Raw genomic sequence first — 16,264 nt, 5'->3', positions numbered from 1 at the left:
CAGGAAAGGGGCGGGTGCTCAAGCCCCTCTAGCCCCCCCCCCCCCTGCACGTGCCTGCTGTTAGGTTAATTGTGCTGATCCTCGGGTTGGGGGATTTGCATTTGTACTGGAGCGCAAAATTCAAACCAATGGAAGATGGACAACAAAAGTTCAAAGCCATCAGGTGCTCAGGTTAGAAAAAAGAGAAAAGATGCAGGTAAGCAGACGTGTGATTGGATAATGGCAGGTCATCCTGAACCAATCAGACTAAACTCCAAACAATACATTACACTCTAAGAACTAAAACTGATAATTACTTAAATATTTTGGTGCAACACTTTTACACTGAGTAAATGCAAAAACAATCACATCTCTTAAATACACCTTATTAATTGAGTAAATCCAACTAAAATGGAATAAGTTGTTATGAACAATTAAAGATGTTACAGTAACATACAAAATTGAGTAAATACAATTGAAAATGTAAGTTAAAACAACAGTAACCAAAAGTTCAAAGTACATAAAATATTAATTAGGAAATGCTGAAATGCTTGGCACATTTAACCTACACCATTACAATTATTTGTTTTTAAATAATGGTTCAATTTACTTAATATTTTTAAGTTAACTTAAGCAAAAACGTTAATTACAATTAAGTTTATTTTATATACACACACACACACACACACACACACACACACACACACACAGGAAAAAAGAACCACGTCAGTTCAACATTGTTCACAATGATTTATTTTAAACAGTTTTTTTGTGAATCACACATTTAGCAGATTCCTTCTCTGAACACAGTGAGCTGAAATCTGTTCTACATTCAGTAGATAAAACTTGGATAAAATTTCAGTCACAACAGCCTTATATAATAAAATTGCATCCAAATTGGCATGCTTGATAAAACTCTGTAAAACTGGCATATTGATGCTAACAACAAGAAAAATGTACCTGCCATACAAAGAATAAAAGTGGCTCAAGTGAACGCAGTGCTTTACCTTTTCAGAAAAGGTCAAATGACAAAAATAAAATTAAGATCCCAAAAAAATATAAATCCTGAAAAAAAACAAAAAAAACATTTGCACTGTGACATAGTTTTTGAACATCTTATTTTGATTCCAAAAAATTGGGAAGATTATAACTAAAGAGTGACCAAAAAACATCCATAATTTAAATAAAAAGGTTTCAAAAAGGATTGCGCTAAAAAAAAAAAAAAAAAAAAAAAAAAAAACATACAGAAGATACTCTCCCATTTACACCTTAATGTGAATCTGGAAAGTTAATACAAAAACACAGTTTATGGTACAAACATTATTTATGAACAGGAATGTCAAAACAATGTCGCAACTGAACCTTTTGATGAGCATTACATGTCACTTAACAAGTCTAACACTTTAAGAACAGCCCTGTGAAATTTTGTCTACAATGAACAGAGGTCATTTTTCAGTCTTTGAACCTTGACAGAAAGGTTTCCTGGATCCAGCTCCATGAACACTTTTTGAAATGCTTCAAATGTGCATTTGAAATTCTTGGGGTATTTCAGATCCAGAGCATAGCACAGTCCCAAAAGATATCAACAGGCTTTGCTCAGATTCCCAAGTTTGCCCAGAACAGTAACGCCTTCAATAACAATACCCACATCAGTAGGTTCGCCTGACCTGTCTTGATTCTGCAGCAGGTAAATCTTCATCACCTCCTCAGCCAAAGCCTCTTCAACAAAGACAGCATCAGCACCGTCCTTTAAAAAGAGAAACAACTATTTTAAGCTCACATATTTCCAAACATTGAAACAAAAAGTTTCATTTGTATGACATCACCGGTACTCATAATATGTAGACACTGTGCTCCAAAATCTTATAGCAATAGCAAATGCAAACGCTATTCTTTTGTATGCTTTGAAGTGTTTTTTTCCCTTCTTTAGAACAGTATCTTAAAACTTTTCTATGATCTCACAAGCTAAAATAAACTACTACTAAAACAGATTTATTGCACCAACCTCAAAGGTTTTGATTAAGGCACTTGGATCCTCTCCCAGATGGTCAATGAGACATCTGATGATGACTTCTCGTTTTTTCTCGATGGAATTTCCACTCTGTAAAACAGGAAGTCTCAACTGAGGCAAAATTTGCACATTTAAAGCATGACTTACCATTTCTAGCTTTAACATAACTATTTTTTTTCTGTTGTTGACCTGTTTTCACACCCACCATCAAGGTAAGAACACCTGTGGAACTAAAATATTGAACAGAAACCTAAGAAAAGCCGTTTTTAGTGGAAGGGCCTCTTCAATGCTGTGTTGGAACGTTTTTGTGGTTAGAAAATGCAATCTTCCTTACCTGAAGCAGAAGGTTTAACTGTGCCCTGTGGCGTTGTCCAGCAGCAGCTTTCTTGGCTTGAAACAAGGACAGGAGTTTGGATGAATACAAGTCCAACGATGACATGAACTTTGGTTCAAGGTTCAGGGTCGTGATCCTATGAAACTCTGCACTGACCTGGATGGGAGAGGAAAAAAAATCTGAAGGCCAAAATTCTGATTCAATCAAAAAAAAAAAAATCTACCATTTTTTGCAACCTGGACCTTATTTTCTAACATGCAAAAGATTAATTTACGCATCCAGACATAAATCCATATAAGTGGAGTTGTTCAGTATGCAGACTAAAACCTTAACATAAAGTATTATCTTCCACTAAGCTTCTAAATTTTATGTTATGAATTGCTTGCACTATTTCCCTGTGAGATTGTATAATCTTGGAGGGAAGAGGCGGAGCCAGGTTGCCCAGGCAGCGATGCGAGAGGAACATACCGCTGAAGTGGTGCACATATTCAGAATCGTGTCAGCGGCTTTACAGAGAAAGCCTTTCAGCTCCTCTGGCAGCTCTGCTTCCTCCACCTTCCTGGAGATGACAAACGCTAGCAAGGCAGTGTTGTTAGTCACTGCAGCTGACTGAACAGTGCATTGATGTGCACGATCAGTGAACCTTGCTATCAGCTGGTCAAGTTTGGCGGGATGGGCCGGTCGCTGTCCAACGACCTTGGTCATTTTGGTGCCGAAAACTGAAGCGAGGCTCGGCTCTAGAGGGGGAACAGGCGGAAAACTCCGGTCTGTGAAGCCCTAGGTAGAGACCGGCGCTCTAATCTTCGCTGGCTCTGCTGCTGCCTCAGAGAGGTAGGTCATCACCGCCGGGAACTGAGGCCAGATGGGATCTGGGCAATGAGAGTGAGCGGAGCCATACCTTCCCGCCAGATCATCAGATGGGGGTGGAGCAGGCTGAGGGACGGGAAGTCCCTTCTCACCAGCTGCCTCCTGGATGATGCCAGGCAGATCCAGGAGCAGCGCACCAACAACTGGGAGCGGCGTCCTCGCCGACATATGAAGGCCAGGGGTGGATGAGCGTCCGCTCATCCGCCTCCCTTCTGTCGCCAGGCTGCCCAGCTGGGAGGCAGTGGAGCTGCCACCACTGCCGTTTACCTCACGGTGGGTGGAATCATCCAATTCCGGCCCACCATCGAAGAACTCGATGGCTTCTTCCAGCGAATACCTCTATTAGCGGGAACGCCTCCTCAGCATCAGCCTTCACTGCTTTTCCTCTGGCGGGAGGATCTAACAGGAGCGGCAATAGGATTAAGGTGTGAGGGCGAGGTCCGCATGGTGAGGACCGAGGCAGCCCACACAGACGGCATGTCGGTCACACGACATGATGTAGCCGGTCTGGCAGGATGGACACAGACGAATGATCTTGCTGGACATCTTCTGGCTGGCTGAAGAAAAACGGTAGAGCCGATTTCCTGGTCTCACCGTAACTTATACTAGACCAGGGTGAGGCCCACACAGCAGGTGGGCATGGACTAAAATACTTCAGTGCTGCGCGCACAAGGGGAATACCCACTTAAAGGGCTGCGCCAAACTCATGGTGACACTGGATGACAGACCATGAACTCATCGATATATTTGCCGAACTGAAAAATTCTCAAAATTTAGATTTGGCATTTGTATGACTAAAATAACCCACCACAAAACCAGTATAAATATTTAGGTGGTATCACCATCCACTACTCAGCTTGTATAAAACAATATCATATCCTTCCAAAATTTAACACATCAAGTCCTCTGAGTAAAATTACCTGCTTTACTTTGTAGTTGATGCAGATTTTTTTCTCCTGGTGGTGAAGATGGTGCTGAAAAAATACAAATCAAAACTTTATCATTACAAAACATGTCACTGAGTAATCTGCCACAACATCTCTTATAAGAAAGTTTAGCTTGGATTGAAATAAACATTTATTTATGTAAATTGGGAGTAACTAGGCAAGGCAAGGCAAATTTATTTGTATAGCACAATTCAACAACAAGGTGATTCAAAGTGCTTTACAGAGACATTAGAAACAAAAACAAATAAAAGCATGATTTAAAATTGATTAAAACAAGCAAACAAACAAACAAACAAAACAGTATATAAAATCAAAACACATAAAATCACAACAGTAGATAAAACCAGTAGTTAAATGTAAGTTTTGAAATTTAAGCTTAAAAGTGTGGATTTGGTGCTTTATTCAAATGCAGCAGAGAATAGGTGAGTCTTCAACCTGGATTTAAATAAACTGAGTGTTTCTGGAACTATACTATACTAACTATATACTAACTATACTGGAAATGATGGTACTTTTGGCTTGACCAAAAGGACCAAAGCTTTTTTTTTTCATTATTTTCTGGGATCTGAAAGGAAGTAGGGCCCCCAGTCTAAATTTACTTAAGGCCCCATAGTACTTTGGACCGGCCCTGGATGAGGTAATCTGCTGACCCGGGCGGTCCTGTCAGCGTTCTCTCAAAAACTGGCCCTGTTCGGGACAAAGCTGAAAGCAGCGTCTTATATGCTCTGAAAGACCCCACATAGAACAAGAAAGCTAAGCAGCATGGTTGCTGCTATGAACTGTTCTGGGGGCAGGTCTTCTTAGTTACCAAAGCCATTGATGACGTCTGTTCATCTCCTCCTGAACAACCTGACAGAGTGAGTCAGGCCGCGTGACTACTGCAGCTCCCGCACCGCGACTCAACAGGGCCATTTTCTAGAAATGTCTGAGCACACCTGCTTCCACGTGGTTCCTAAAATGCCCCCGATTAAACGGTCAGGTCGCTGGTACCGGGACATTCCGGTCAAATTACCCGGAACGCAGATAGCGACTCAGAACGTAAAAGGATAAAAGGGCGCGGTTTCCCGCCGCCTTTACTGGAAGACGGGTTGAAAACTTAAATTAACGTGCACAAACACGCCACCAAGTGAGCCACCATGACAAACGCTTTCTTCAGAACATGTTATAAAAGAACGGTGTGGATAAAGACAGCTAATGTAAGAATTGGTCACTTACCTGAAAACGTTACCAAGTCTGCAGTGGATGTGTGTCTGTCTCGTTCAACGTGCAGAAAATCTCCCATGAGGCCATGCTCCTCGCGTGCGGTACATGCCAAAGGTCATTAGTCTTACTCAAAGTTTTAAGTTAGTATTGGGGGACCAAATTATATTGATTTTGAACCATTAATAATTAAAGTTAAAGACAATGATAAGTATGAATACCAGTGTCTCAGTTATTTTGAGTACTTTCTATGAGATATATTGAGTAGATTTAAATAATGCACCCTGTGTTTCAAATACAGAATTTTTTCTTTAAAATAAACTTGAACAAAAGAGCTCATTTCAACTCAAAAACTGGTGTTGAAAATTTAAGCATTCTTTTCAGTATTTTCAACTCAAGATAACACTTTTGTGATTTTCAGAGATTTAATCAAGGTCTTCTAACTTAGAATTATAATGATATTTACTAAGCCCCTGAATAATTTTTTAGGGTGTATGTTACAGATTTTAATATTAATTAGTCATTGTTACTTGTTGATTTGTCCTTTTCTCATTGTGTGACGAATTATGACGACTGTTTGGTAGCTGTTATTGTCTCTCTCTCTCTCTTCATGTGTGTTTCTCTGGTGAAACAATAGTTTTGTGTTAATGTTAGGGCTGCACGATTTTGCATAAAATGAGAATCACGATTTTTTGGCTTAGAATTGAGATCATGATTCTCTCATAACAATAAATAAACATAAAACAACAAATGTCTCTCGTTTTGTTGTTGCAGCAAAATGTTGTCCTGCTTGAAATTCCGTCTCCACCGTTGCTCGACGCTGCGTGTACAGAGCAGGTAGTGCAACAATAGAAAAATAGTTGCGGGACGGCACTGTGTAGCGTTTGTCTAGGGTGTTGATCGTTTTCCTAAATCCCTCGTTTTGCACAGTGTTGATGGAGCCATATCTTTGGTCAGGTGATAAGTGATAGCCTCCGTAATGTCTTTGTGCCTGCGGGAGTTCGACGTGTATAGGGAAGCGCTGTATAAGGTTCCCGTTATTGATGTTTGGGTGGTTGACCGGGACGGATTTTCTCCTGTCACTTTCTCGTCATCCCTGACGTGCTCGCCGTTGTTGTTTCCCTGCTAATTTTAGCATCACACGGCACAGCTTCTGTATCACGTGGTATAAGGCTCCGCCCTTGTCATTTGTTGAGCAGGAAGAGTGAGCGCTTGTTTTCATGCAGAGTACGTCCCGGATCAAAATGTGAAGTTTTACAAATCACCACTTCTTTAGTCAATATCATTTCAGTCTCAGACAACCTCGTTTCTCTTACAGAGGTTGAATGCACCTTCTGCGGATGGCGGTACCACACAGTGTGCGTGGACTTCCCCTGCACAGAAGGCAACTACAAATGCTGTGAATGCTAAATAAAGAGAAACAAATGATCCCTGTTGTCTTTGCTTGATGATTGGTTTGAGTCTTGACAATCCACATTGCTGGCGTTGCATCTTTCAATGCCAGCAATGGCAGGTATCAGTGCTCAAACCTTTTGTGTTTGTTTCCAACAAGTTGCCCACCTCGGGAAACAAAAATGTGTTCTTTTACTTGTCAGATGAACATATGAGACACTTTGACTCTTCAGTGCAGTGTGGAGCCTAACAAAGATCTGTTTTGTGTCCCAGCTGATCAGCAGGAGGAGGAGAGTCTGACGGAGCAGCAGAGGAACATTTTCAGCTACTTGGACTCAGCTCAGCCACTACAGAGGAAACAATGAGCTCAACACAGAAGGTGACCGACAGAGCAGGACCATATGACCAAAGATATTTATCACCATATACATCTGAACATTTGCCATAACGATGTAGCTGACGATAGAATTGACACCAGACAAAATACTTTACAGCTGCACAACTTTATTAAAAACCCATCAATGTATTTTCACTGAAACAAGCAGCTGTTGTTTATGTGCATTAAAGTTATATAAAAATGTAACAGTGCCAATGCAAATTCCTCGCTGACAGTTTAACCAAAAGGCGTTTCCAGTGGAAACTGGCCGACACATCCTGAGCATAACCATGTATAATATCCACTAAACTTCAGAAGAGGTTATACAGTCGTGGCCAAAAGGTTTGAGAATTGCATAAATATTGGAACCTGGAGAAGTTGCTGCTTAAGTTTTTATAATAGCATTTTGCCTGCACTCCAGAATGTTATGAGGAGTGATCAGATGAACTGCATCGTCCTTCTTTGCCATGAAAACGAACTTAATCCCCAAAAAGCCTTACCACTGCATTTCATTGCTGTCATCAAAGGACCTGCTGAGACCATTTCAGTGATCGTCTTCTTAACTCAGGTGAGAATGTTGGCGAGCACGAGGCTGGAGATCATCATGGCTGTATCCCGATTCAGGTTCTGCAGCTTTAAAGTCCTCAAGGGCCGCGTACTCAAAGACCGCTAAGGCCGAAGTGCGAGGCTCGTAGGCTCGTGAAATGGGACGTCTAGCCTCCGTCGCGCTGCCCAGGTTGCCTAGCAACCATGATACTAACAGCTGGAAACGTTTCATACAGCTTTGTTTGACAGAAATGAAGGAGAACATATTTAGTTCATTTGTTTCTACATGAGCTCTGTGTGATTTGATGAGTATCTGAGGCTGAGACCACAGGACTGTGAAACATGATTGTTGGGCTTCATTTCTGTGCTGAACAGTCGTTTAAGATTAGCTGTAAATAACAATTAGCTGATGTTGTTCATGAGACTAAAGTCATCTCACTGTGGTAATGTAAATATGATATGGCCAATATTATAGTTATTATATTAATCACTTCACTCACAGACAAGTATCTGTGACAGTGTGTATACAGATGTATCATATATAAGAGACAAATATTGTTCATTTAATATGTTGGTACTAAATGTGGCTCAGTGCTTACATATATGTGTAAAAAGCAAATGTAGGAGCTGTGATAACTGTGTCTGATAGAATGAAGAGTAGACTGATATATGAAATATTCCTTTATTGGGTGAGAAAATCAGACCATGTCATAACTGCTTTAAGTCACACAGAATAGATATCAGAGCCTTAAACAGGCTGACTTCTGCTAAATGGGTCAAACTGGGCAGAAAGTCTACAAACACATAACATCCTTATAGAATATGATGTAACACTATAGATCAACTTAGCTCAGAATATATAAAGCATATAAACAGTTACAGCAACATGATGCAACAAACACAGCAGCTGCTGATCCAAAATACTCAAAGCTTCATAGAACTGAAACCAACATTTATTTTTAGCTCCATCCTGCTGCTGATACAGACTTTAGGTTTCTGAACATTAAACTTGTTGCTGCCTTTCATAGTGTGTAACTTGAAGGCCCTGAGTACTTTCTCTCACACTGAAGACACTGGGAGGATCACATTATTTGAACATTACCTAATAAGACTGATTCAGGACCAGAGATGGGCAGTAACGCGTTACTTGTAACCCAAGTAAGGGATTACTATTGCAAAAACGGTAATTAGATTACCGTTACTTTCCCGTAGGAACGCTGCGTTACTAAAACCGTGATTTCTTTGCGAGAATGTCTCACGACAGTGACGTAAGCGAGTGCGCCGTTAGTGACAACAGCTGTGTGGAGATCAACATTGGATCATATATCGATTGTGGGAGAGAGTATGAGCGTGCAGCGTTTAAAGCGTGGAAGTACTGACCTTACTTTGAGTTTGATTCCATAAGAAGTGACAAAAACATTAGCGTCCATCGTGCGTGGGAAGAAAACTTCTTTTTACAGCGGAAAAGAAACCCTAAACTTCCAAGCAAGCACCAAGTGCGCAATGACGTAATGGGAAACTCACAGAGAAACTTGCGGATTCTTCCACTGACCGCGGCACACCTGCACCAGGGTAAACCTCCGCCTACCCAACTCCTGCTTTACAGGTGAAAATAGAGCAACAGGACCGCTGAGTCTTTGACTTTATTTATGTTCTGCTGTGTTTTACTTGCATCTATTTGAAAGACTGAGTGTAAACACAACAAATATTTTATTTTATGTGCTGGAATGTGCAGAAAATAGGTTTCAATGTTAAACTAATTTATTCAAGTCAGAGAATGTTGCATATAATTAAATTTTTGCTTGATGCATAAAGTTAAAAGATTAAAACTAATAAAACAAGTTTAAAAAAAGAGACTTTTCCATTTGATTACATTTTATATGATGGATTATGTAGAATCTGTTTTTAAAAAGTAACTAAGTAACTAAGTAATTAATTACTTTTGAAAATAAGTAATCAGTAAAGTAACGGGATTACTTTTTTGGGAAGTAATCAGTAATTAGTTACTGATTACTTTTTTCAAGTAACTTGACCAACACTGATTCAGGACAGACAGTTATGTTAAACTTTCCTAGCAGTCCTTCACAAACAGGGAACAGTCTGTCTATTCTCTCCATCTGTCAGCTGCTGCTGGCTCTTCCTCCTCCTCTTCCTCACACACTGCTGAGTTTGTCCTGGTGGATCATCAGGGCTGCAAAGCCTCACAGATGATGTGCAGCAGTGGCTCCCTCAGTCTGTCCTCACTCTGGACACTTGCAGTCGTCACACATGGAAATCAAATGTGTGATAAGCTGCAGGATTCAAACACAAGTGTAACTTATAAACACATGTTCATACTTTTATTCCACAATCAGAGAGAAAGAAACAGAGAGAGAGTGCAGGACAGACAGACAGGTGACAGTCTCAGGTGTACACACTGCTACACAACAGCAGCAGAGAAGCAGGATTTAGTGTTTGTGTTATTACGAGTGTAAACAAGAAGAGTTCCAGATGGTGCAGTGGACACATGTGTGACTGCTGTGATTAAAGCATCTTTCTTTCAGCTTAACGAGTGAACCGTCAGCTCGTTCAAACACACGTTAAAGTGCGTTTGGCTCGACACCAGCGAACAGAGGCAGCAATATAACACAGCTAACATTAACAGTGCAGTGAATCCTGCTTGTGCCGTGATGTTCAGGACTGCAAACCGAGCAGCATCACTGACTTTCAGCTTGTTGTGTTTGTGGATATATGACTGACTTTAATTATCCACAAAATCATCACATTCTCTGTCAGATTAAGGTCGACTATTGAACGGCGTATATTTTAAAGGCTTTAAAACCAAGTTAACGCTGAAAGTACAAACATCACTAATGTCACATAACTCTGCCGACAAGGCATAGCTATGGCTATGAAATGCTCTTTGTGTATCACTTCTTCATTATGAAAGATGTCATTAATGCACTAGTAATGTCTCATCTGGAGTATTGTTCAATCATTTGGTCAGCAGCTAATAAGACAGATCTTAACAGACTTCAGTTAGTCCAGAATAAGGCGTCCAGATTAGTGTGAAGATGTTCATACTATACTAATATTGATAAAATGCATAATAACCTTTCTTGGCTTCCTGTACAGGCTAAAATATTCTATGGCTTACTTGTAGTTCTAAAGAAAGCAATTCTGTTAAACACACCACATTTATTCTGCTCAGCTGCAGTATCCAGATGAAATACATCATCATATTACACAGTTTTCAACAAACTGCAATTTAGTAAATGCTCGAGTTAAAAGTAACGTTTTGTAAAACTGTTACATTTAGAGCAACTTTTAAGTGGAATAAGTTGCCTTAAAAAATTAGAGAATTATTCAAAACTTCAATGAACACTTAAAAGCCGATTTACAGAGCTTTTAGTTGTTGTAAATATTGTAAGACATGATTTGTTTTTGAAATTTGTGTAATGTGCCTCAATGTTATTGATATTCATCATCAACATCATCAACTTTATTTATAAAGCACTTTAAAACAACCACAGCTGACACAAAGTGCTGTACATTGGAACTGTAAAATAAAATTACATGAGCTATAAATAAAACACAAATAAAAGAAGAGTGAAATCATTAATTAAATAACTACTTCAATTAAAAGAGAAACTAAGTCTCACTGAGGTTAAAAGCCAAGGAATAAAAGTGGGTTTTAAGACGTGATTTAAAAGTGGACAGTGAAGGGGCCTCTCTAACGTGCATGGGCAAATCATTCCATAACTTTGGAGCCACAATAGAGAAGGCCCCGCCCCCTCTGAGCTTCCTCCTGGATCTCGGTACCTCCAGGAGCAGCTGGTCAGCTGACCTGAGAGACCGACAGGGTGTGTGGAGATGAAGAAGCTCAGAGAGGTAAGGCGGGGCAAGACTGTGAAGGCATTTAAAAACAAACATAAGAATTTTAAAATGAACTCTAAAAGACACAGGCAGCCAGTGCAGAGAGGCTAGCACGGGGGTTATATGCTCTCTTTTTTGAGTTCCTGTTAGGAGTCGTGCAGCCGCATTTTGAACCAGCTGCAGACGTGAGAGCAATGACTGACTGACCCCCACATAAAGTGAGTTACAGTAGTCCAGGCGGGAAGAAATAAAAGCATGGATCACTGTTTCAAGGTGCTGCCTCGAAAGAAAAGATTTTACTCTTGCCAGTTGCCTTAAATGATAAAAACCGGACTTCACCACTGCTCTGATTTGGTTGTCCAATTTAAAATCACTGTCCAACTTAAAACCAAGGTCAGTAACAACAGATTTAAAATAGACTTCCAGGGATCCTAAAACAACAGGGGAGGACTCACAGGGACCACTGGGTCAAAACACCAACAGCTCTGTTTTCTTTTCATTAAAATTTAAAAAGTTTAGAGCCAACCAACCTTTAATGTCATCTAGACATGTCAAGAGAGGTTTTATGGAGATGCCATCCTTGTGTTTTAGTGGCAAATAAATTTGGCAGTCATCGGCATAACAATGAAATGAGATCCCATGCCTTCTAAGGATAGAACCCAGAGGCAATAGATACAGTGAAAAGAGCAGTGGCCCTAAAATTGAGCCCTGTGGGATGCCGCATGACAGAGGAGCAGAAGACGATTCGTAACCGAGAAGGCTGACAGAGAAATATTATTATTATTATTGATTGCTTATATTTGAACAATTGTGAAACCTCACTGTGGATGTAAGAGTGAAATTATGTGGATATCTTGAATCCACTTTATTGTGTAATATTTTATGTGAGTATTTGACGGAAGACGAGCAACATCTGTTGTGGAAGCTAACGGGGTTCCTTTTGAATAAACAAACATAGGATTTATTATCACTGAATAATTATGTATAAATCTATACAAATTATAGAAATATGTAATAGGAAACAACAAAATAATCTAAATTATAAAATTGTGTGTGTGTGTGTGTGTGTGTGTGTGTGTACAATCAGGAGGGATGGGCATGATTTTAGTGTTTGAACAGTCATGAATTATCTTTAACAGCAGGTTGGATGTAATGTGTTAGAACTACCAGCAGGTGGGGATAAGAGACCTTTAAGGTGTTTGGTGCCACGCTCCACCTTCAGGTTTAAAACTAGTGTTAATGGAGTTTGAAGGTTGAGTTTGTTCCACGACTGCATTTCACTCACTGCCTCTGTTTGTATCTCTGTCACTGCAGGACCAACATGGAGCCAGAAGTCAGCGCTCTCAGGAGGCCGACAAACCTCACAGAAGAAAGGGAGAGAAAAAACACAACTGTGATGAGTGTGGGAAGGGTTTTACTGAGAAGGCTAAACTAAAACGGCATCAGGTCATCCACACTGGAGAGAGACCGTTCAGCTGTGACTTGTGTGGAAAGTCTTTTTCCTTCAAGGATGCTCTAAAAAGACACCAACTCATCCACAGTGGAGTTAAAGCGTACAGCTGTGATCAGTGTGGCAGAGCTTTTACTCGTAGTAGCCACTTACAGAGTCATCTAGTTACCCACTCTGGAATTAAGCCATACAGCTGTGACGAGTGTGGGATGGGTTTTACTGTGAGGGCTTCACTAAAACAGCATCAGGTCATCCACAGTGGAGTTAAAGCGTACAGCTGTGATCAGTGTGGCAGAGCTTTTACTCACAGTAGCAACTTACAGAAGCATCTAGTTACCCACTCTGGAATTAAGCCATACAGCTGTGACGAGTGTGGGATGGAGTTTACTCTGAAAGCTTCACTAAAACGGCATCAGGTCATCCACACTGGAGAGAGACCGTTTAGCTGTGACTTGTGTGGAAAGTCTTTTTCCTTGAAGGGTTCCCTAAAACAACACCAACTCGTCCACAGTGGAGTTAAAGCGTACAGCTGTGATCAGTGTGGCAGAGCTTTTACTCACAGTAGCAACTTACAGAAGCATCTAGTTACCCACTCTGGAATTAAGGCATACAGCTGTGATCAGTGTGGCAGAGCTTTTACTCACAGTAGCCACTTACAGAGTCATCTAGTTACCCACTCTGGAATTAAGGCATACAGCTGTGATCAGTGTGGCAGAGCTTTTACTCACAGTAGCAACTTACAGAAGCATCTAGTTACCCACTCTGGAATTAAGGCATACAGCTGTGATCAGTGTGGCAGAGCTTTTACTCACAGTAGCCACTTACAGAAGCATCTAGTTACCCACTCTGGAATTAAGCCATACAGCTGTGACATCTGTGGAAAAACTTTCAGCCAGAGAGAGAGCCGAAATACACACCTACGCATTCACACCAGACATGATGTGTACTGCTGTGAACAGTGTGGCAAAGAGTTTACAACAGACGCACACTTACAACGACACATGTTTACCCACACTGAGGAGAGACCTTATCAATGTGACCTGTGTGAGAAGACTTTTAAATCTCCACATGACCTGAGACGACACCAACAGATCCACACCAGAAAGAGACTCTACAAGTGCAGCTACTGTGAGGTATGTATTTATATTGTTATCTTGTCATTTTAGCCTGACTGTTTGGAACAACTCCTCCTTGAATCACTACCTTATCGTGGTGGAGGGGTTTGTGTGTCCCAGGGATCCCAGGGGCTATGTTGTCTGGGGGCTTTTGCCCCCTGGTAGGGTCTCCCATGGCAAATTGGCCCTGGGTGAGGGACCAGACAAAGAGCGATTCAAAAGACCCTTATGAAAAGGACACCGAGGGAACAGTTTACCCTGCCCGGGATAGGGTTACCGGGGCCCCGCCCTGGAGCCAGGCCCGGGGAGGGTGCCCGAGGTCGAGCGTCTGGTGGCCGGGCCTTAGTCCATGGGGCCCGGCCGGGCACAGCCCGAAGAGGAGACATGGGCCCATCCTCCCGCAGGCCCACCACCCGCAGGAGGCGCCATAGGGGTCGGGTGCATTGTGTGCCGGGTGGCGGCCAGGAGCGGAGGCCCTGGCGGACTGACCCCCGGCTGCCAAGACTGGCAATAGGGACATGGAATGTCACCTCTCTGGTGGGGAAGGAGCCTGAGTTAGTGCGTGAGGTTGAGAGGTACCGGCTAGATATAGTCGGGCTCACCTCTACACATGGCTTGGGCTCTGGAACCAGTCTCCTGGAGAGGGGCTGGACTCTGTCTCAGTCTGGAGTTGCCCCTGGTGAGAGGCGGCGGGCTGGGGTGTGTATTCTAATATCCCCTCGGCTTGCTGCCGGTACGTTGGGGATTTTCCCGGTGGACGAGAGGGTTTGTTCCCTGCGCCTTAGGGTCGGGGAACGGGTCCTGACTGTCATCTGCGCTTATGCGCCGAGTGGCAGTTCAGAGTACCCAGCCTTCTTAGAGTCCCTGGGGGGGGGGGGGGTGCTGGAGGGTGCTCAACCTGGAGACTCTGTTGTCCTGCTGGGAGACTTCAATGCTCACGTGGGTAACGACAGCGAGACCTGGAGGGGCGTGATTGGGAGGAACGGCCTCCCTGATCTGAACCCGAGCGGTGCTTTGTTATTGGACTTCTGTGCTAATCACAGTTTGGCCATAACGAACACCCTGTTCGAACATAAGAGTGTCCATAAGTGCACGTGGCACCAGGACGCTCTAGGCCGTAGGTCGATGATCGATTTTGTAATCGTATCAGCAGACCTGTGACCATATGTTCTGGACACTCGAGTAAAGAGAGGGGCTGAGCTGTCAACTGATCCCCACCTGGTGGTGAGTTGGATCAGGTGGCGGGGGAGGACGCTGGACAGACCTGGTGCACCTAAACGCGTAGTGAGGGTGTGCTGGGAACGTCTAGCAGAGGCCCCAGTCCGCGAGATCTTCAACGCACACCTCCGGCAGAGCTTCAACAGCATTCCGAGGGAGACTGGGGACATTGAGTCCGAATGGACCATGTTCAGCGTCTCCATTGCCGAAGCTGTTGCATTGAGCTGCGGCCGCAAGGTGGTTGGTGCCTGCCGCGGTGGTAATCCCCGAACCAAATGGTGGACACCAGAGGTCAAGGGAGCCACCAGGCTGAAGAAGGAGTCCTATCGGGCTTGGTTGGCCTGTGGGACTCCGGAGGCAGCCGACAGGTATCGACAGGCCAAGCGGAATGCGGCTCGGGCAGTGGCTGAAGCAAAAACTCGGGTGTGGGAGGAGTTCGGAGAGGCCATGGAAAAAGACTTTCGGACTGCCTCGAAGAGATTCTGGCAAACCGTCAGGCGTCTCAGGAGGGGAAAGCGGTGCTCTACCTGCACTGTGTATAGTGCTGGCGGAGCGCTGCTGACGTCGACTGAGAAAATTGTCGGGCGGTGGAAGGAATACTTCGAGGACCTCCTTAATCCTACTGACACGTCTTCCGAGGAGGAAGCAGAGTCTGGGGATGAGGGGAATGACCCACCAATTTCCGGGGGCGAGGTCACTGAGGCAGTTAAACAACTCCTTGGTGGCAGAGCCCCTGGTGTTGATGAGGTCCGCCCCGAGTTCCTGAAGGCTCTGGACGTTGTAGGGCTGTCCTGGTTGACACGCCTCTGCAATGTTGCGTGGAGATCAGGGGCAGTACCTGTGGACTGGCAGACCGGGGTGGTGGTCCCCATCTTTAAGAAGGGGGACCGGAGGGTGTGTTCCAACTACAGGGGGATCACACTCCTCAGCCTCTCTGGGAAAGTCTATGCCAGGGTGCTGGAAAGGAGAGTTCG

The 16,264-nt window shown here is 43.1% G+C and overlaps 2 protein-coding genes across 2 annotated transcripts; one reads left to right on the top strand and one right to left on the bottom strand.

Annotated features, from left to right (window-relative positions):
- Positions 1–1,080: 1,080 nt before the first annotated feature.
- Positions 1,081–4,166, bottom strand: LOC146672558 (uncharacterized). Its single transcript, XM_085401341.1, has 4 exons — positions 4,112–4,166; positions 2,325–2,480; positions 1,985–2,080; positions 1,081–1,726 (listed from the first exon to the last, which is right to left on the bottom strand). Exons 2-4 carry the CDS (start codon positions 2,427–2,429, stop codon positions 1,562–1,564), a joined length of 366 nt encoding a protein of 121 aa, XP_085257467.1. The 5' UTR covers positions 2,430–2,480; positions 4,112–4,166; the 3' UTR covers positions 1,081–1,561.
- Positions 4,167–6,913: 2,747 nt separating this feature from the next.
- LOC146672557 (uncharacterized) lies at positions 6,914–14,579 on the top strand. Its single transcript, XM_085402230.1, has 2 exons — positions 6,914–7,109; positions 12,822–14,579. The coding sequence occupies exons 1-2, from the start codon at positions 7,092–7,094 to the stop codon at positions 14,121–14,123; spliced, it is 1,320 nt and encodes a 439-aa protein (XP_085258356.1). The 5' UTR covers positions 6,914–7,091; the 3' UTR covers positions 14,124–14,579.
- Positions 14,580–16,264: the final 1,685 nt, after the last annotated feature.

This window comes from Rhamphochromis longiceps, linkage group LG3, assembly GCF_057381845.1.
Source record: "Rhamphochromis longiceps isolate RC_006_pf linkage group LG3, R_longiceps_female_GT1.1, whole genome shotgun sequence".
NCBI lineage: Eukaryota > Metazoa > Chordata > Actinopteri > Cichliformes > Cichlidae > Rhamphochromis > Rhamphochromis longiceps.
This window is presented reverse-complemented; position numbering and strand designations above follow the sequence as displayed.